This window comes from Podarcis liolepis, assembly GCF_965112155.1.
Source record: "Podarcis liolepis genome assembly, chromosome: 5".
Taxonomy (NCBI): domain Eukaryota; kingdom Metazoa; phylum Chordata; class Lepidosauria; order Squamata; family Lacertidae; genus Podarcis; species Podarcis liolepis.
This window is the reverse complement of record NC_139556.1, coordinates 100,651,382-100,671,493: the sequence shown is the minus strand read 5'-3', so window position 1 is coordinate 100,671,493 and position 20,112 is coordinate 100,651,382. Positions and strand designations below refer to the sequence as shown.

General features: G+C 46.5%; 3 protein-coding genes across 5 annotated transcripts in view; 1 reads left to right on the top strand and 2 right to left on the bottom strand.

Moving 5' to 3' along the window:
• The window catches only part of MASP1 (MBL associated serine protease 1), a 123,342-nt gene extending 119,814 nt beyond the window's left edge, over window positions 1-3,528 (top strand). For both annotated transcript variants that reach the window (XM_083504139.1, XM_083504136.1), the window contains one exon: window positions 1,635-3,528. In XM_083504139.1, the coding sequence (XP_083360265.1) occupies window positions 1,635-1,825 (191 nt within the window). In that variant the 3' untranslated portion in view covers window positions 1,826-3,528. The remainder of the gene's footprint in view (window positions 1-1,634) is intronic.
• Window positions 3,529-5,747: 2,219 nt separating this feature from the next.
• Window positions 5,748-9,400, bottom strand: LOC310707385 (receptor-transporting protein 2-like). Of its 2 annotated transcripts, XM_083504535.1 has the most exons (3): window positions 8,248-9,400; window positions 7,565-7,999; window positions 5,748-7,444 (listed from the first exon to the last, which is right to left on the bottom strand). In XM_083504535.1, exons 1-3 carry the CDS (start codon window positions 8,406-8,408, stop codon window positions 7,183-7,185), a joined length of 858 nt encoding a protein of 285 aa, XP_083360661.1. In that variant the 5' UTR covers window positions 8,409-9,400; the 3' UTR covers window positions 5,748-7,182. The 2 variants fall into 2 exon arrangements, with proteins under 2 accessions (XP_083360661.1, XP_083360660.1); XM_083504534.1 differs by having other exon boundaries at window positions 5,748-7,999.
• Window positions 9,401-10,350: 950 nt separating this feature from the next.
• On the bottom strand, window positions 10,351-13,205 carry LOC310707407 (receptor-transporting protein 2-like). Its single transcript, XM_083504591.1, has 2 exons — window positions 12,840-13,205; window positions 10,351-11,497 (listed from the first exon to the last, which is right to left on the bottom strand). Exons 1-2 carry the CDS (start codon window positions 12,998-13,000, stop codon window positions 10,858-10,860), a joined length of 801 nt encoding a protein of 266 aa, XP_083360717.1. The 5' UTR covers window positions 13,001-13,205; the 3' UTR covers window positions 10,351-10,857.
• Window positions 13,206-20,112: the final 6,907 nt, after the last annotated feature.

The window sequence follows — 20,112 nt, the reverse complement described above, 5'->3', positions numbered from 1 at the left end:
CCTTCTTCAATGTTCCATGGCTCATTTTACATACTGTAAATCCCTGCATATTTTACATAAACTAAACCATTCAGTATTCCATTGTTACATCCGTCAAAACTTACTTACACTGTTGAATTTATCTTAATGCTGCCGACGTTTTCAAGTGTACACAACTTCCACCCCCACCCCATATATTCAATAAGTATTTTCCAGTCGTCTCTAAATGTGTTCTTCTTGTTCTCTTATTCTATATGTTGGGTCCGCAAGCTGCGCATATTCCATCAGTTTGAGTTGCCATTCTTCTTTGGTTGGGACCTCGCTCATTTTCCATTTTGGGGCTAGCAAAACACGGTCCTTTTTTGACACCTGGGAATTTCTCTTTTTTAAAAATATTTTTTTATTAGATTTTCCACTGTGATAACACAAACCACAAAGCAAGATGATACACAAAAACAGAAAAGGAAAAAGAAAAAAGAAGAAAGAGGGGTGGAAAGGGGGGAACAATAAACAGCTAGACAATAATAACAAACTTAATTCTTCACAAATCCAACCTTTTAAACATCTTGGTTGAGTTCCTCAAATCCCTCCCTTCTGAGTTTCCTTGTAATTAAAAGTAACAGCTTTCCAATATCATTATTAAACTAAAACCATTTCCAAGTATAGTCCATCTTATTCACTTTTCTTAATATTCTAAATCCCATTTATTTAATTATAACTTAGTTTAATCCTAGGCCTATTTGTTTCTTTCAAGTAATTTCTAATTTTTTATATTGCAATATTTATTCAAATAGTCCTTGAATTTCCTCCAGTCCTCTTGAAACTCCTCTTCTTTCTGGTCGCAGATTCTTCCAGTCAGCTCAGCTAGCTCCGAAAAGTCCATCATCTTCATCTGCCAATCTTCCACTGTTGGTAGTTCTTGTGTTTTCCAATTTTTAGCAAGTAATATTTGGGCGGCCATTGTGGCATACAAAAATATTTTAGCATCTTTCTTGGGCAATTCTAAACCTGTTATTCCAAGAAGAAAGGCCTCTGGTTTCTTAATAAATGTATATTTCAACATTTTTTTTTTCAGTTCGTTATAAATCTTCTCCCAGAAGTCTTTCACCTTGGGACAAATCCACCACATATGGAAAAAAGTACCTTCTTTTTCTTTACATTTCCAGCATAAATTTCAGTCTGGGAATTTCAGTCTGAATTATCCCCAACAAAAAGGACTTTGTTTTCCCCCCAAAAAAGTACTTTTAAACATTTTTTTTCAATTCATTGCAGATCATTTCCCAATACTCTTTTACTCTTTTACAAGTCCACCAGGGGTCTTTATACCCTAGGCTCTTTATAGGGTTGGGGGTCACTGGGGATGAGTTCATGGAACCAAGGAGAGCCGATGATCACTGTGCCAATCGTCCCCTTTGGGGCAGGGAGATAAGTGTCGAGATGCAGGTTGGATGCTAGTCTGTCGTGCATGATTTAGTTGAGATTCCTGCGGTGCAGGGGGCTGGACTAGATGACCCTCAGGGTCCCTTCCAACTCTACCATTCTATTATTCTGATTCTAGCTCCTGTTCTGCACCTTTGCAAACTCCACGTAGAACAGGTGGCTTTTCTGGTCTGAAAGATGCCCCAGCCATTATTGTTTCTCTCTTTCTCACGCAGGAGGAAAAGACGCTTGCCAAGGGGACTCCGGCGGCCCCATGGTCACTCTGAACAACCAGACTGGCCAGTGGCAGCTCATAGGGACAGTGTCTTGGGGCGATGGATGCGGCTTGAATGACCGCTATGGAGTGTATTCCAACGTCCTTCTGACTCTGCCTTGGATTAAGCAGGTCACAGGAGAGCAATACTGAAGTCTCCCAACCGTACGAAGAACCCAAAGCAAAAAAACCAAAAAAAAATAGCATCTGCCGCATTTCAGAATCTTGCTGCCTCCAAAAAGTCTCTCCTTGCTCTCCGTCAAAGGGCGCCCCTGGTATTAGACCAGGGAGAAGCTTGCCCGTTGATTTTCGCCTTGGACACGTGGATGAGAAAGGCCTGGCCTGGATTCTACATCCTGCTGAACTGAACTCTGCTCCAATAGCTGATGCTGACCTGCTTCCCTGGGTTATTTGGTGATGGATTTGACTTTACAGGGACCCAAAAGCCTGGATCAATGTGGTTTGGGGCGGTTTGGTTTGCGAAAACCTTTAAAAATTGTGCATGTCTTCTGCAGCACACAGTCGTGCTTGGAAAGGAAGTCTGTTAACTAGGACTCAAAATAAATCTCAGGGGAAATGCATGGCGTGGCAGCTGGAGACCACAGCTGTCAACCGTCCCTTATTTGTCAGGAAAGTCCCTTATCCCAGCGCCGTGTGCCGCTGCTGTCCCTTATTGATGATGTCCCTTAAATTTCCCAGGTTTCAAAGGAAGCAGCTCCTCTCCCTCCCTTCCTGCCAGCCAGGGAGGAGGGAGGCTCCAGCTGTGTTGCTTGGCTGCGTTGCTCACCCAATAAGGAGACTAAGAACGACTGGGGGGTGGAGCTTGCATGCCTTGCGCTGATCAAATCGGCCGCGTTGCCTGGGGACTCGCCTTTGCTCAGCGCTTCCCAGCGGAGAGGTGACAGTGGTTTTCCTTGCTGCATCCCCTTTGCCGGGTTACTGTGCTGTGGGAACCACCGCTTGAGGCTTCGTTTGGCTGCTGGCTGGGCTTTCTGCTTATAGCTCGGAGGGGATCAGAAGTCGAACATCTGTGCCCCTTGGAAAATCCCTTATTTTGGCTGCTGGTCCCTTATTTTGGCTGCTGATCCCTTATTTTCAAATCTGTAAGTTGACAGCTATGCTGGAGACGCATTTGTGGTGGGGAGGGATCGCAGCTAAATAAAAGCGCACATTGTGCACAGGTGGTTTTTAATTCAATCCCCCATCATTTCTAGCCAAAAGCACCTTGGGTACCAGGTCTGCAGAAGACTCCTCTACCTGAACCCCCAAAGAGTTCCCGTGAATTGGAGCAGACTGGGATAGATTTGCCCAGGGCCTAACTGGAGAGAAGGCATCCTCGATGTCACACATCTGGGGTGGAGAACCTGTTGGACTCCAACTCCCATCAGCCCAAGCCATCAAGGCCAAAAGCCAAGGATGTTGGGAGCTGGAACCCAGCAAGGTTCTCCACGCCAGGAACAGACAGAAGAAGGCGGCAGCATCCCAAAATCTCAGGGACTTGATGGAAACACCACTGTTTCGTTTTGGTTTTGTTTTAAATCTGTTAAGACCTGCTTTTTATTCACTTTCTTTTTTGCATTGAGTGCATACATTCTCAGGGCTTTTTGTAATCCTCTCTAAAATGTAATTAAACTTCTGCAACAAGATAAACCAAATTCTGCAGCCTCCACCAATGATGCAGATGGAGAAAATGCACGATTTGCCACCCTCTTGAGTCACATAATGTTTACCTTCTGTTAGTGCCATGTGGCACTGACACCCCACCCTCCAATGTCTGCAAATGGTGAACTGCAATCCTATGCACGTCTGCTCAGGTGTAGACACCCCCCCCCCATTAAATTCAATTCCACAGGTAATTGTGTATGCCTTTTGTCTTTGTCCATGGAGTTTTCTTGGCAGGGATACTGGAGTGGCTTGCCGGTTCCTCCTCCAGGTGGATCACGTTTGGTCAAAACTCTCCACTATGACCTGTCCATCTTGGGTGGCCCTGCACGGCATAGTTCATACCTTCTCTGAGTTATTCAAGCCCCTTCACCACGGCAAGGCAGTGATGACCATAAAGAAGGCTGATCACCAAAGAACTGATGCTTTTGAATTATGGTGCTGGACGAGACTCTTGAGAGTCCCATGGACTGCAAGAAGATCAAACCTATCCGTTCTGAAGGAAATCAGCCCTGAGTGCTCACTGAAAAGACAGATCCTGAAGCTGAGGCTCCAAGACTTTGGCCACCTCAGGAGAAGAGAAGACTCCCTGGAAAAGACCCTGATGTTGGGAAAGATGGAGGGCACAAGGAGAAGGGGACGACAGAGGACGAGATGGTGGGACAGTGTTCTCGAAGCTACCAGCATGAGTTTGACCAATCTGCGGGAGGCAATGGAAGACAGGAGTGCCTGGCGTGCTCTGGTCCAGGGGGTCACGAAGAGAAGTCGGACACGACTAAACGACTAAACAACAACAACAAGGGGGCAAAGGCTTGACCAAATAAGGGGCTTTGGGGAACAGGAAAAACTAACCAAATAAGGGGTTTTGGTGGTGAGCAAGGGAGTAAGGGTTGGATTTTACATTGCAAGAGACGGACGCGATAGATGTGAACTTCGAACGCCCCTTCCTTGTGGGCAATGAAGGAGGGACTTGCGCTCGGGAAAAGGGTTTATATATTCATGTTTTTAATAAGGGATGGTGTGCCTGCCTTTTCAGGACACCCACTTGCAAGTGTTTATTTTCGATAAAATATTCTTCATCAACTGCTTCATCAACTTTGCCCAGACTTTATTACAGTGGTACCTCAGGTTAAGTATTTAATTTGTTCCGGAGGTCTATACTAAACCTGAAACTGTTCTTAACCTGAAGCACCACTTTAGCTAATGGGGCCTCCTGCTGCTGCCACGCCACCGGAGCACGATTTCTGTTCTCATCCTGAAGCAAAGTTCTTAACCTGAAGCACTATTTCTGGGTTAGCGGAGTCTGTAACCTGAAGCGTATGTAACCTGAAGTGTATGTAACCCGAGGTACCACTGGTATTTCAAAGGGGTCCAGGACCCAAGTCCTGGGGACCAGCGTTTATATCTCACAACATCATTAACCCTCCAGAGTCTCTTACTCTTCTTTTGATATTCCCCTAGAGACCTAATGTCAAAGCTTTGAATTGCCAGAGAGAGCAAGTCAGGCCTGTGCGTTTGCGAGTGCCAACCATGGCTCCGGGTTGCCCGTTCACAGAGGCAGCAGCTGAGTTCAAAACCATCGGCTTACACAAAACATGCTTGGGCAAGATCTTACTAAACCAGTTTCCACGCTCTTGCTAATCCTCCCTCTGTATAGCACGCGGAAACTTAAGAAGGGCAACCAAAATGTGCTGTTCTCCCTGCCCCCCCCCCCCCCGATGCTTTCTTCCCTTTCACAAAGGTGGCAGCTGAGTTCATGACCATCGGCTAACACAGGGCACGCCTGGGCTAGAAAATAGTATGAAAGCTTTTGAGTTCTTCAGAACTCTTCATCAGGCTAGATGGAGAATTCTGAAGAACTCTAAAGCTTGCACATTTTTTTTTAAAAAAAACCAACAACTTTGGGGTGGGGCATTAGCCTGATAAAGGTATTGCCCTAATATGGACTTTGGAATTTTTCTTACGTGCTAACATGCCTTCCTTTGTTTTTTCCTCTCTTTTCTTCCCAGTCACAGTTATGGGGTTCAAGGGACCCCAACAACCCATTTAATTCAATTGCAATCTCATTATGCTGTTATTATTATTCCTCAGGTCAACTCTATTTCTATAGAATTTCTATATATATATTGATTATTTCCATAAGTAGTTAAATATCCTGTGTTCCAAATCTGCAAAAAAGAAAGCTAATTTTGTTTAGATAAGCCTACCCAGATGTTTAGAACGTTTATGCAAGTTTTAATCTGGTTTTAGTCTATTGCTATTTTAATTTTTCAAAAGTCTTAAATTATTGTTGTTAATTTCTCTTATTGATAATTTCATTGCTTTATTCTTTTTGTAAACCCCTATCAACCTTTTTTTTCCAGTCAAGCAGATTATAAATTTTATGAAATAAATAAATCCTGTTGCACAAACCCTTTTTGCTGGGGAGAGGGGAGTTACCGATTTGACTCCCATTGCTAGCACTACTATCATTATCATTAGGTATTTTGGAAGTATCCTTAACAAATACACAGGATCCAAGAGGGTTTTTTTGTTTTGCAATTTATTTTTTTCATTTGAAACAGTTTTCTCCTACCCAATCCTTCAATGTCTTAAAATTTCCAGGAACAAGTAATACCTCAGAAAGAAATAACAACAGACCTCTCTTTTTAAGATCAAACAGAACAGGTAATGAATGATAAAATCAGATGGTAGCAGAGATATGCAGCCCCATTAAAACAAAATATGTTCTTATTTTAAAATCTTAAAACAAAAACAAGTTTGACATTGCTGCCCCCCAACCCAATGGCAAATGCAACATGGGAAAACTTTGCAAAGAGGCTTAGAAGGTAGAAATCAGGAACTCCTTAATTATTCACTGGATAGTTAACTTGCAGTACAATGGTATACAGTTTTGGGGCACCCATAGTTAGAGTTAGTAAATGTTAGGAATTACTAAATGCTTGAAGTCTTCACTTGGGGGGGGGGGAGAGAGTGCCACAGTGTAAAATAAAAATATGCAGTTTAATCTTGTCTGCCAGACCAGGGCATCGTTGGACGGGAGGGTGGGAGGGGTAGAGAGCTGTTAAGACGTACAAAGATGTCAACACACGAAGGAAGACCTTTGAATTTGCTGAAATTCAAAGGTTAAGCTTTTTCTAGTATGGAAATGGAATTATGGGGAAAGTTCACCTGTTCACATTCTATCTGCCGGACACTGTATAACGTGGGTGGCCATTAAAAAAAAATTGGGGGGTGACCATCCACTCCACCTGCAAAAGACGTCACTTCTATATCAACTTGTTCATTCCCCAGGTGAGGGACCACCTGCTAAATAAACCAATGTAAGCGAATTCAAGTCCGTATCCAGGAGGGACAAAGCATTTATTAAAATCATTCCAATAGCACAGCCTTGCCAACCAGCTGCTCGGTTACTTCTCATGACCTGTAACCTTTCCTGATGTATGTAGAAGGGTTTTATGTTTCAAGAATGTTCAGATGTTTTATGACTCTTTATTTGAACTACTATACAAGCTGTGTTCTGATTTGCTGATCACACAACTAGCCGCTGATCACACAACAGTTTACTTGATTGATTGATTGATTGATTGATTGATGGATGGATTGAACGACATTCTGTTCGAGTAGCAAAGAAAGAAAAGGGAAGAAAAGGCAACTCTTACACCGTCACAATTTGCCACTGGTGTAATAGTTTCAGAATACAGAAAGGCATATTCAGACATTCAGCAGCTTTTGTACAGGAGGCGGCAGGGCTTCTAAAGTCACGGCAGGCCAAGCAAGCAGGGGTGGGTGCCTGAATTTGCATTGCAGTTTAAATTCCCTGCCTGCTCTGCTATCACCGGAACCAGTTAGGTAATGAAAGAAAGCATATAGGCAGTGAAAATTATAATTGAAATTATAAATACTGCTATAATTAGAATTACAGACCAAAGACAGTAATTGCAACCCTGTGTTGGGGCTGAGGACCCTGTGGAGGATGGGGCCAAGGACCCTGTGGATGATGGGGCTGAAGACCCTGGGAATGATGGGGCTGAGGGCCTTGGGAATGATGGGGCTGAGGACCAGGGGAATGATGGGGCTGAAGACCCTGTGAATGATGGGGCTGAGGGCCTTGGGAATGATGGGGCTGAGGACCAGGAGAATGATGGGGCTGAGGACCCTGTAAATGATGGGGCTGAGGGCCTTGGGAATGATGGGGCTGAAGACCAGGGGAATGATGGAGTTGAGGACCCTGTGAATGATGGGCTTGGTGTTTCTATCTGTATAATGGTCGCTGGATACCCTGTGCTTTGGGGTTTCCCGCGGTGCTCTGCTTGCTTCGAACGCCCTTGTTGCCCTTTGTGGATTCCCAGCTGGCACCCTTCACAAAACTCGCGCTTATGCGGACCACCCTCGTGACAGACCACCTTAGAGAGCTGACTGCGGTCAACCTGCTCCCCATAGCAATTCTCCCTGATGTCGAGGATCAACTCCTTCAAGATGTCTGCAACGTCGTCCTCGGAGAACCGTGGCTTTTCGTACGTGTCCAGAGAGCATTCGTGGCACCGCTGACCCAAGGGCTTCATCTTGACGTGTCCTCGCCTCTCAGAACTCTCCCATAGCATGTGGAACAGGATAAGAACTTGGTATGAGGACCAGCTGTGCCAGCATCCGGAACAGGTAAATCTAGCAGGGAGAGAGGGGGAGATGATGGGAGGGGGAGCAAGCAGAATTTGGTACTTCTGTTGAGGCTCTCCTGAAGAGTGGACGTCAAGAGAACCCTACATGGAACCCTGGAGAACCACAGCCAGTCAGGGGAGACAGCCCAGGGCTAGATGGACCAATGCTTTGATTCAGGAAAAGGCAGCTCTCTATGTTCCAGCGCATTACAAAAATATTAGCTATCTGGTAGAAGCTTTGTTCTTTTGTTTTACCTTCCATGAGCATGCTCCTGAAATGTTTCTGTCCATCCGGGTTCCACGCTGTGGAATTCAATCCTGCGATCCATTGTCAGCCTCCAGAGATCATTTGGCTTCACCTCATTCATCTGCTTCTTAAAAACCCGTCTCCAAAAATCCATTGGGAGCCTATTCATATTTCTTTTCCGGTCGGTGTTGCTTAATGACAAAGGTGATTGTGGTCTTTTTTGCAGAGGCCACAATGGGATGCAGTGAGAAGGTGGTGCTGTTTGTGATTCCCTGCTTTGCTTTCCTCACTCTCACAAGCTGACCGGTCCGTACGTTTGCAAAACAAAACTCAGCCAAGAATTAACAACACCAGAGGTTCAAAGTCAACTGTGAGGACTTTGGGACAACTCTTTCTGTAGTTTCAGGTAGCATGGATAGCCAACAATAGCTTTTATTACCTGTTTAGTTTACTTGCAATACAATAGTATATAGCATACTTCCGTAGTGGCCAAGGTAACTTTTCTAAGCTTCTTTGTATACTATTTTGTGTTTTAGCTAATAGCTCCAATGAACATTACACTTACTGTTTGTTAACTGTATTGATCCTTCCTCCAAAAATTATCAAGCAGTATGTCCCTGGTGGTTTCAATTCTTTCTTGTTATTATGTTTTAAAAGCTGTGGTGGTTGAGGAAAGTAAGGCTTTTGGATACCAGTACAGTGGTACCTGGGGTTACAGAGGCTTCAGGTTACAGACTCCGCTAACCCAGAAATAGTACCTCGGGTTAAGAACTTTGCTTCAGGATAAGAACAGAAATCGTGCTCCGGCAGCACGGCGGAAGCAGGAGGCCCCATTAGCTAAAGTGGTATCTCAATTTAAGAACGATTTCAGGTTAAGAACGGACCTCCGGAATGAATTAAGTTCTTAACCCAAGGTACCACTGTATACCTGGAAACTGCAGGAGAGGAGAGGAGAGTTCCCTGGGAAGCTCAAGTCCTGCTTCCTAGTTTCCCATTGGGGCACCTGGTTGACCACTGTGAGAACAGGATCCTAGACTAGAGGGTTACCCATTTTCCCAATCCAGCACGCTCTTTTTAATGTTTTTATATTCCTTTCTTTTAAAACGTGCTTTTGTTGCCCTGGGGAGACAGAGAACCTTGCTCCATTTTAATTGCGCAAAACTAAACGCCCTGGGTATGTGCTTCAATCGCTGTCTCCCAAAACCCTTTCGGTCTGGGGAATGTGTTGGAATCTCCGCTTGGCCAAGCTCATAAAGCCTCATCTTCCTCTTAGCCGAGCCTTCAGAATCGCCTCCCGACATGTTTAATGACCTGAGCCTTTGATAAGGCCTCGGGCACATTCTATCCAGCAGAGTTCCCAGCACAGGGAAGAGACGAGAGGTTTGGCAACATGCTATGCTTTATTTCTAAGCTACGCAGAGAGCAAAGAAAAAGACATCCTCTCTCTGTGAGAGCAGAGAGCAACTGAACAAAGGAACAAAGGAAACAGGGAAACCACTAACGTCACATCCCGTCTCCTTTCCCGTGAGACTTCCAATAGTATGGAATCCCTGGAATGTAAACAGAGTCCTGTGACTCCACACAACTGCTCAGTGGGAAACAGAAACTAACAGAATGTGTCCAGAAAATTATATTCAGGGGGTGGACTCTCCTTCCTGTACAGTTTTGGGACGCCCATAGTTAGAGTTAGTATATGTTAGGAATTACTAAATGCTCGAAGTCTTCACCTAGGGAGAGACAGTGTTGCAGTGTTTTAAAAAATGCAGTTTAAGCTGGTCTGCCTGACCAGGGAATCGTCGGGACAGGGGGAGGGGAGAGAGAGTTGTTAAGACGTACAAAGATGTTGATGGTCACTGGTCAAAACATGAAGGAAAACCCTTGAATCTGCTGAAATTCAAGGGTTAAGCCTTTTGTAGTACGGAAATGCAATTATGGGGAAAGTTCACCTGTTCACATTCTGTGTGTCAGGCACTACTGTATTACGTGGGTGGCCATTAAAAAAGGGGGGGGTGGCCATCCACTCCACCTGCAAAAGAATTCACTTCTATATCACCTTGTTGTTTCCCCAGGTGAGGGACCACTTCATAATAAACCATGGAAACTAATTCAAGTCCTGTATCCAGGTGGGACCCAGCATTTATTAAAACTATTGCAATGGTTTTGCCATCCAGCTGCTCAGCTGCTTCTCATGACCTGTAACCTTTCCTTATGTTTGTAGAAAGGTGTCTATGTTTTGAGAATGTTCAGATGTTTTATGACTCTTGGTTTGCTGTGTTTTAACTACTATAAAAGATGTGTTCTGATTTGCCTCTAATGAGCAGCTGATCACACAACGGTCGATTGATTGATTGATTGATTGATTGATTGATTGATTGAACGACATTCTATTCGAGTAGCAAAGAAATAAGAGGGAAGAAAAGGCAAATCTTCCACCAGAGATGTTCTGATCCGTCACAATTTGCCACTGGTGTAATAGTTTCAGAATACAGAAAAGCCTTTGCAGACATTCGGCAGCTTTTGTACAGGAGGCGGCAGGGCTTATAAAGTCACGGCAGGCCAAGCCAGCAAGGGGTGGGTGCCTGAATTTCCATTGCAGTTTAAATATACTGCCTGCTCTGCTATCCCCAGTACCAGACAATGAAAATTATAATTATAATTATAAAACATAGGCAGCAATTGCAACTCTGTATAGGGCCTGAGGACCCTGTGAATGATGGGGCTGAGGACCCTGTGAATGATGGGGCTGAGGACCTTGCGAATGATGGGGCTGAGAACCCTGCGAATGATGGGGCTGAGGAACCTGTGAATGATGGGGCTGAGGACCCCAGGAATGATGGACTTGGTGTTTCTATCTGTATAATGGTCGCTGGATACCCTGTGCTTTGGGGTTTCCCGCGGTGCTCTGCTTGCTTCGACCGCCCTTGTTGCCCTTTGTGGATTCCCAGCTGGCACCCTTCACAAAACTCGCGCTTATGCGGACCACCCTCGTGACAGACCACCTTAGAGAGCTGACTGCGGTCAACCTGCTCCCCATAGCAATTCTCCCTGATGTCAAGGATCAAGTCTTTCAAGATGTCGGCAACGTCGTCCTCAGAGAACTGTGGCTCTTCGTACGTGTCCAGAGAGCATTCGTGGCACCGTTGACCCAAGGGCTTCATCCTGACGTGTCCTTGCCTCTCAGAACTGTCCCATTGCATATGGAACAGGATAAGAACTTGGTGCGAGGACCAGCTGTGGAGGCATCCGGAACAGGTAAATCTAGCAGGGAGAGAGATGGGGGGGAGGGGAGCAAGCGGAATTTGGTACTTCTGTTGATGCTCTCCTGAAGCGTGGACCTTGCTTATCGTACATTGTAACCTGCAGCTAATTGCCCATAGAGAACAATGGTTTTAAAGTACTCAGTGACTCCCCCTCCCAGTGGTTCTTCCCCAGCCATACCCACTTGCCCCACAAGTGGGGCACCCGATATCAGGTGAGAAGGAAAAGAGAGCAAAGGTGTTGTGATAGAGAGAACATCCACCAAAACATCATATCAAATGAGAAAAACTGCCCCCCATGAGCTAATGAGCTTCCACAGCAGATTATAACAGGTTATTTCTACTTACCGTATTGTTCGCTCTATAGGACGCACTTTTTCCCCTCCAAAAATGAAGGGGAAATGTGTGTGAGTCCTATGGAGTGAATGCAGGCTGCGCACCCCGGGCTTCAGGCAGTTATCCGCCGGGCTCCGAAGGCTTGCGGACAGCAGCCTGCAGCCTGAAGCCTGGGGAGCACAGCGCCAACTCCCGCTGCGCACCCTGGGCTTCAGGCAGCTACCCACAAGCCTTCGGAGCCCGGCGGAGTTCCCGCTGGGCTCAGAAGGCTTGCGGATAGAAGCAAGCTCTTGGCTTCTGCCAAAGCCGCGCACAGCCTCTCCCGGCTGGAGAGGTTGCACGCGGCTAAAGAGGAAGCCAAGACAGCGAGCGGGATGGATCCCGCTCGCTGTCTTGGCTTCTTTGCTCTTTGGGGCTGGGGGGAAATAAAAAAAAAATTCTTTATTCCCCCCCCCTAAAATCTAGGAGCGCCCTATGGTCCGGTGTGCCCTATAGAGCGAAAAATACGGTTTTTCATGGGAAGAGGAAATTCAGAGAGAGAGAGAGAGAGAGAGAGAGAGAGAGAGAGAGAGAGAGAGATCTTGGCATTTTGAGGACGTTGACATGGTACAGATGCTGCAAAAACTCTGTGTGTATAAGCACTATCAATCCCACAATAAACTCCCAGCTGGGCTCACTCTGCAGGTGTGCTGGAGCACAATATGGGATGCGACGTAGATCAGGAGCAGAGAGTCCGCACAAAGAATGTCCCACTTTCTATCCCCAATGGCATTGCAGGGGGTTGGACTAGATGACTTGGGGTCCCTCCCAACTCTAGTGTTCCATGATTCCATTTAGGGCCAAGAGAGAACCCTACATGGAACCCTGGAGAACCACAGCTGGCCAGGGTAGACAGCAGAGTGCTACATGACCCAATGCTCTGAATCAGGAAAAGGCAGCTCTCTATGTTCCAGCGCATTACAAAAATATTAGCTATCTGGTAGAAGCTTTGTTTGTTTGTTTTTTACCTTCCATGAGCATGCTCCAGAAATGTTTCTGTCCATCCGGGTTCCACACTGTGGAAGTTAAGCCTCAGATCCATTGTCAGCCTCCAGAGATCATTTGGCTTCGCCTCATGCATCTGCTTCTTAAAAACCCGTCTCCAAAAATCCATTGTGAGCCTTTTCATGCTTCTTTGCCGATCGGCGTTGCTTAATGACAAAGGTGATTGTGGTCTTTTTTGCAGAGGCCACAGTGGGATGCAGTGAGAAGGTGGGTGCCGTTTGTGATTCCCTGCTTTGCTTTCCTCACTCTCACAAGCTGACCGTTTGTGAAACGAAACTCAGCCAAGAGTTAACAACACCAGAGGTTCAAAGTCAACTGCGAGGAATTTGGGACAAGTCCACTCACCTCTTGATCGGTGGGCGGCATTGCATTGGGTAAGCCTTTGGTTGGCTGGAGGGGAGGTTATTGCCTTCTCCAGCCCCTCCTCAGTAAGGGTATCATGTTAAAGGGATCTGGGGTGTGAATACTGTCCGAAGCCTGGGCGTGGGCTAGGGCCATGTCACAGCCCCTACTGGGACCCCTCAGGGTGGTGCCACTATCTCATGTAAGTCACAGGGCACCCCCTATTGGTGGTTTGCCCTTCCGTGGACTCCCTGCAGGTGGGCAGGAGTCAAGATATAGCCTAAGACAAACCACTCACATCTGTAACCAATATAATTGTGGCCTATTTCAACCCATAAACCAAAATACTTTGTGTCAGTGTGTTTTATTGTTCTCCTAGGAATTCTGTGGCTCAGGTGCCTTGGCAGGCAACTCCTTCTGTAGTTTCCAGGTGGCATGGATAGCCAACAATAGCTTTTATTCCCTGTTTAGTTTACTTGCAATACAATGGTACGTAGGGTTTGTTTGTTAACTGCCTTGATCTTTCCCCCCAAAATTATCAAGCAGTATGTCACTGGCGGTTTCAATTCTTCCTTGTTATTGTGTTTTAAAAGCTGTGACGGCTGAAGGAAGTAATGCTTTGGGATACCAGTATCTGTATTGAGATTGAATCCTGACAAGACAGAAGTACTGTTTTGGGGGGGCAGGGGGCGGGCGGGTGTGGAGGACTCCCTGGTCCTGAATGGGGTAACTGTACCCCTGAAGGACTAGGTGCGCAGCCTGGGAGTCATTTTGGACTCACAGCTGTCCATGGAGGCGCAGGTCAATTCTGTGTCCAGGGCAGCTGTTTACCAGCTCCACCTGGTACGCAGGCTGAGACCCTACCTGCCCGCGGACTGTCTCGCCAGAGTGGTGCATGCTCTAGTTATCTCTCGCTTGGACTACTGCAATGCGCTCTACGTGGGGCTACCTTTGAAGGTGACCCAGAAACTACAACTAATCCAGAATGCAGCAGCTAGACTGGTGACTGGGAGCAGCCGCCGAGAACACATAACACCGATCTTGAAAGACCTACATTGGCTCCCAGTACGTTTCCAAGCACAATTCAAAGTGTTGGTGCTGACCTTTAAAGCCCTAAACGGCCTCGGTCCAGTATACCTGAAGGAGCGTCTCCACCTCCATCGTTCTGCCCAGACACTGAGGTCCAGCTCCAGGGGCCTTCTGGCGGTTCCCTCACTGCGAGAAGCAAAGTTACAGGGAACCAGGCAGAGGGCCTTCTTGGTGGTGGCACCCACCCTGTGGAACGCCCTCCCAGCAGATGTCAAAGAGAACAACAACTACCAGACTTTTAGATGACATCTGAAGGCAGCCCTGTTTAGGGAAGCTTTTAATGTTTAATAGGTTATTGTATTTTAGTGTTCTGTTGGAAGCTGCCCAGAGTGGCTGGGGAAACCCAGCCAGATGGGCGGGGTATAAATTATAAATTATTCTTATTCTTATTCTTATGGAAACTGCAGGAGAGGAGAGTCCCCTGGTTTCTCACTGGGACACCCGGTTGACCACTGTGAGAACAGGATCCTGGACTAAACGGTCACCCATTTTCCCGATTCAGCAGGCTCTTTTTATGTTTTTATATTCCTTTCTATTAAAAAGTGCTTTTGTTGCTCTAGGGAGATAGAGCACTTTACTCCACTTTAATTGTGCAAACCCAAATGTCCTGGTTATGTGCTTGAATCCCTGCTCCCCAAACCCTTACAAGTCTGGAGAATGTGTCCAGAGAATTATATTCAGGTGGAGGACTCTCCTTCCTCGGAGCTTTTTAAGCAGAGGCTAGATGGCCTCCTGTCCTGGTTGCTTTCATTGAGATCCCTGCATTGCAGGGGGCTGGACTAGATGACTCTCGTGGCCCCTTCCAAGTCTACGATTCTATGATTTCCCTTGAATTGGAGCCAGAAATAAAGTACGATTCACCTTCCCATGCCTTCTTGCTTTCTAAAAGCAAAGCACGTTGTCTGACCCACAGGGAGTCTCATTCATAGCTGTCAAGCATCCCTTATTTGGCGGGACATTCCCTTATCCCAGCGCCGTGTCCCTCTGCTGATGATGTCCCTTAAATTTCCCGGGTTTCAAAGGAAGCAGCTCCTCTCCCTCCCTCCCTGCCGGCCAGGGAGGAGGGAGGCTCCAACTGTATTGCTCACCCAATAAGGAGTCTGAGAATGACTGGGGGTGGAGCTTGCATGCCTTGTGCCAATCAAATCGGCCGCGTTGCCTGGGGACTCGCCTTTGCTCAGCGCTTCCCAGCGGAGAGGTGACGGTGGATTTCCTTGCTGCATCCCCTTTGCTGGGTTGCTGCGCTGTGGGAACCACTGCTTGAGGCTTCGTTTGGCTGCTGGCTGGGCTTTCTGCCTTTGGCTCGGAGGGGCTCAGAAGTTGAACATACCAGTGCTCTGAAAATCCCTTATTTTGGCTGCTGATCCCTTATTTTTGAGGCTGCTGGTCCCTTATTTTCAAATCTGTAAATTGACTGCTATGACAGGGAGTCTCATTTCCACACCCACTCAAAACCCACACAAGGGAGGACTTCCGGGTTGACGCGATCTGGAAATGGCGGATTCCCTCCGAGCTCCGGAGGGAATCGGCTCTACCGAGGATGGGTCTTAGCCGCGCCGGCGACGCGGGGACCCTTAAAAACCGCAGGCGCGGATGCCTGCGGACTGAAGACTCGGCGGGTGCCTTAAGCGCCCCCCCTGATTCGCGAAGAGCCTTTTTAAAGGCTGCGGAGGGGATACGGGGGTGGCGTGGCACTGAGAGTCGATCGCTACCTCGGTGGAGCGAAGCCGCGAGCCATAACCAGAGAGCGCCGACTTCCTTCCTTGAAAATCTGGACTGAAAGAACTACCCGTGAGTAAGACGGATTGGGACTTTAAAAATTTCTACCCTGAATTAGAGACGACCGGGGGGGGTGCTAAAAGGAAGTCCGCACCCCCCCCCCCTTGCAGAAGATCTAAGCAACGACATAAGAGCTAAGCTGGAGAGCCTGCCCTTGGTGGGGTGAGTTAAAAAGGACATTAACTTTCAAGATTTCGCTAAGGGAAATTTTATGCTGGAGAGTGGAGTTTCAGAAGCTTTCTTTTTGTTTTAAACTACCCCCCCTCCCGGGCTCGGGAACGTCCTGCCTTAGTGCTTGTGTCAGAGCCGCGGAGTTTGACAGCTGTCAAAGCTGACAAACGGGCAATTTAAAGCGGAAAAATTGTTGTTTAAGATCCCCCTGGACTAAGACACAATTGAATCAAAATTGTTGGAAACAAAGTAACAATAAGAAGTTAAAGGGTTGTTGAGTAAAAGATTAATAAGTAACCAGATTCCCCCTAGGGGGAATTCTGTGAAACTACAATGGATACAATGGCTGTGGATGGAAAGTTACTAGCTGAAATTGAAAGGATGTTTCAGTTGGTGGGAACCTTACAAGAGCAGAGTTTGGCTATGAATAAACAACTTGTGACTATGACCTTGGGAACAGGCAACTCTGCTGTTTGTGTTGAGGACTTGAATGAGAAAGAATCCACAGCTGAAGAGGAAACAATACTTTCAGAGGTGGAAGAGACTAAACAAGAAAAAGAGAAAGTAACTTTGGGAAGCAACATCCAAAAGCTGACATCTGTGGAATACAAGCAAGGAGACCTTGGGAACACATCTACCACAAGTCTGCGAAAGATGCAGAAGAAGAAGGAAGAGGCCCTGGGACAATATGGAATACAGGAATTTAAAACAAAGAGGCATGATTGGGGCCTTTGTTTGGACTTTGGTTCTGAGGATACAGGCTTGGTGGAAATTTTCCAGCAATTGATTACAAATCTCCTTGTGGGAAGAGAATATATTTGGATGCTGAAAGAGCTTTTTCCAGACTCGACGACTGATATAAAGGGCTACCAACAAGATCGGCGGAGAGGGACTGAAAGGGACTTGAAAGCCTCGGACGTGAGGAACCCAGGCTGAGAATCTCGACTTTGGACTTTCATCGGGAAGGGACAAAAACCGGGGATGGGAGGGAGGGAAGAGGAGACTTTTAGAAACTCTTAAGATTTTTAGGTTTGGTTAATATGACTTTTAATTAAGACAAAATGAAAAATCGATGGAAGAGAACTTAAGTCCAACTTAGGAATATCAATTTTAATTACAAAAGAGGTAATAAGAAGAACAAGATGGTTAAGAGGAGAAATACCAATTTGCTGATATAATTTTGGGAATTGGGATGCACGAGGGGGGGTGGGGGGAAGTCAGGGAACAAGGTCATGAAACGAGGATTGGCTGAATTTATACATGTTTTGTTATGTGTTATTTTTTCTTGTGTGTGTTTTGTTGTTATAAAAGTGGAAAACCCAATAAATTTTTTTTTAAAAAAAAAAAAACCCACACAAGGCCACATTTGCATGGTCTGGCTCTCCTTGCTCAACGACACGCCAGCAGCCACACTTCACCCCTTTGCAGGAAATGCACACAATTTCCTGTGGTGTAACAGAACAACCCCACTTCCGACCACCAATACCTCGGATGCTGATTGGGCGTCACAGCAACACCTAGTCATGCCCATGCCAAGAGAGCCAGGTGGTTTGTCTGCTCTCATAGCTCTCGGCGACTGAGGTTTGCCCCATGCGATGCTTCACAGTTCTGAGAAGCAGACCGAGGCCTTTTTTCAAGTCAGCATTTTTCTGCTGCCACAGCTGCGCCTGCCTCCAGAATCGTTTGGCTGCACAAACTCAGGAGGCTGTGAAAGGACACCTTTCAGGGGGGTGGGAAAGACTGAAAGGCTGCAGGACAGGTGGGCAGGTAAGTAAGCAAGTATAGGACCTGAATCTGGCGACATGTAAAGGCAGGGTGTTATGTACTGAGTTGAATAGGATCCAAAATGCAGCAGTCTGATTGGTCCTAGAACAATAGGATCCAAAATGCAGCAGTCTGATTGGTCCTAGAACAATAGGATTCAGAATGCAGCAGTATGATTGGTCCGCAGGAGCCACCCAATCCAGCTCCAGATGGAAGTGAATCCACAACCTGATTGGCCTACAGGAGAATCCTGGAATTAGCCAATCACGTGGGGCCCATTGTGTCAATAATGTATATAAAGCAGATACTTTGGGGAAACTTCAATTGCTCCTCACCACTATGAGCTGAATAAAGAGCATGAAATCCCCTCTCGACTCCCAGTATATTTCACAGGGGCTTTATGCTTCTTTCTCTTTTTTTACATTAGTACTGATTGGGTAAAAGGGGTAATTCATATTGCAGCGCCCTGTCCAAACAATAGTACAGTTTTTAGAAGTTATCTAAAAGCAGGCCTGGGTGGTTACTGCTGAAGGATCAATAGCTCAGACTATCAATCTCAGGGTACTGGGCTTGAGCCCCATGTTGGGCAAAAAGACTCCAGCACTGTAGGTGTTGGACCAACTCTACACTTCTATAGTTCTATGATTCTGCTGGTGGCAAATTCTATAGGGCAGGGCCTCAGCCCCAGTGAAGTTCAGCTGAACCTCATGGGTGCAGAAGTTCTTGGAGATCGAGGTAGAGCATAAGGAGTCAGGTCCTTAAACTACTTTGTCCCCAAGTTGTTTAGGACTTTGTGAATCACCACAAGTGCCTTGAACCTGTCCTGGCAGCAAACCAGCAGATCATAGAATCATAGAATCATAGAGTTGGAAGAGACCACCAGGGCCATCGAGTCCAACCCCCTGCCAAGCAGGAAACACCATCAGAGCACTCCTGACATATGGTTGTCAAGCCTCTGCTTAAAGACCTCCAAAGTAGGAGACTCCACCACACTCCTTGGCAGCAAATTCCACTGTCAAACAGCTCTTACTGTCAGGAAGTTCTTCCTAATGTTTAGGTGGAATCTTCTTTCTTGTAGTTTGGATCCATTGCTCCGTGTCCGCGGATGCATGCTGTCAGCATCACCCTTGCTCCGTGTCCGCGGATGCATGCTGTCAGCATCGCCCTTGAGCCAGTGCCACCAACTGGACTCATCCACTTCAGCCCCGACTGGGCTAGGCGAGCTGGGTAGCACTTCCAGGGACCACCTTCTGCACAGGAATAGGTCAAAGTGCTGTGGGCTCACAGCTTAGAGATGTGAGCACCAGATTCACTTCCACAAGAAGACAGTCATCGTACAGCAGAGTATATAAACAACTCGGAGAGCAGCTCTGTAGAATATCTTCTTTATTCTATCTACAACTATTATACAACTATATACAGAGCTAAATAGGTCTAAGCATAAATGAATGCTGCACTGCACTGAGTGTCTGCAGCTGCTCTTAGCAGCAACCTTATCTCTACATACGATCTCTAACACTCAGTCTCTCTCTCTCTCTCTCTCTCTCTCTCCGACACTGACTGACTGACTGATTTGGTGCTGGAGCTGAATAAGTAGAGAGCAGAACACGCCTCCTCCTCTCTGGAGAATCAGCAGAGAACATCAGCAGATTCTTGGATATGGGAGGGGTGAAATCTCCTCACATGCTCATGTTCACAATGAAGGAAGTTTAAGCATTTGCTTTTATCTACCTATCTATCTTTCTCCTTCGTATTATTTCAACAGGTTCTGAGATATGGGCTGGAGATTCTAGTCAGTGATAGACTATGGGGGGGCACCATGTTTTTCGCTCTATAAGACGCACCCGACCATAAGACGCATCTAGTTTTAGAGGAGGAGAACAAGAAAAAATATATTCTCTCCCTCTCTGCGCAGCGCCTCTCCAGCGAAGCGGGAGGAGAAATGGAGCCCCTTCCAGAGAGAGGTTGTTGGGAAGCAGCTGTCGTACATAGAATAGTAGAGTTGGAAGGTACAGCTCTTAACCTCATAAAGTTCTTCTTGATGCTAGTCAAATTCTCCTTTCTTGTCATTTAAACCCACCGGATTGGGGT

Bases quoted from the DNA above. Each gene is read 5' to 3' on its own strand.
- LOC310707385 (XM_083504534.1), bottom strand. From the start codon at position 8,408: ATGAATAGGCTCCCAATGGATTTTTGGAGACGGGTTTTTAAGAAGCAG. The intron at 8,000-8,247 runs GTAAAACAAAAG...TCTCCCTGCTAG, and splicing joins CAGGAGCATGCTCATGGAAG to ATTTACCTGTTCCGGATGCT.
- LOC310707407 (XM_083504591.1), bottom strand. From the start codon at position 13,000: ATGAAAAGGCTCACAATGGATTTTTGGAGACGGGTTTTTAAGAAGCAG. The intron at 11,498-12,839 runs GTAAAAAACAAA...TCTCCCTGCTAG, and splicing joins CTGGAGCATGCTCATGGAAG to ATTTACCTGTTCCGGATGCC.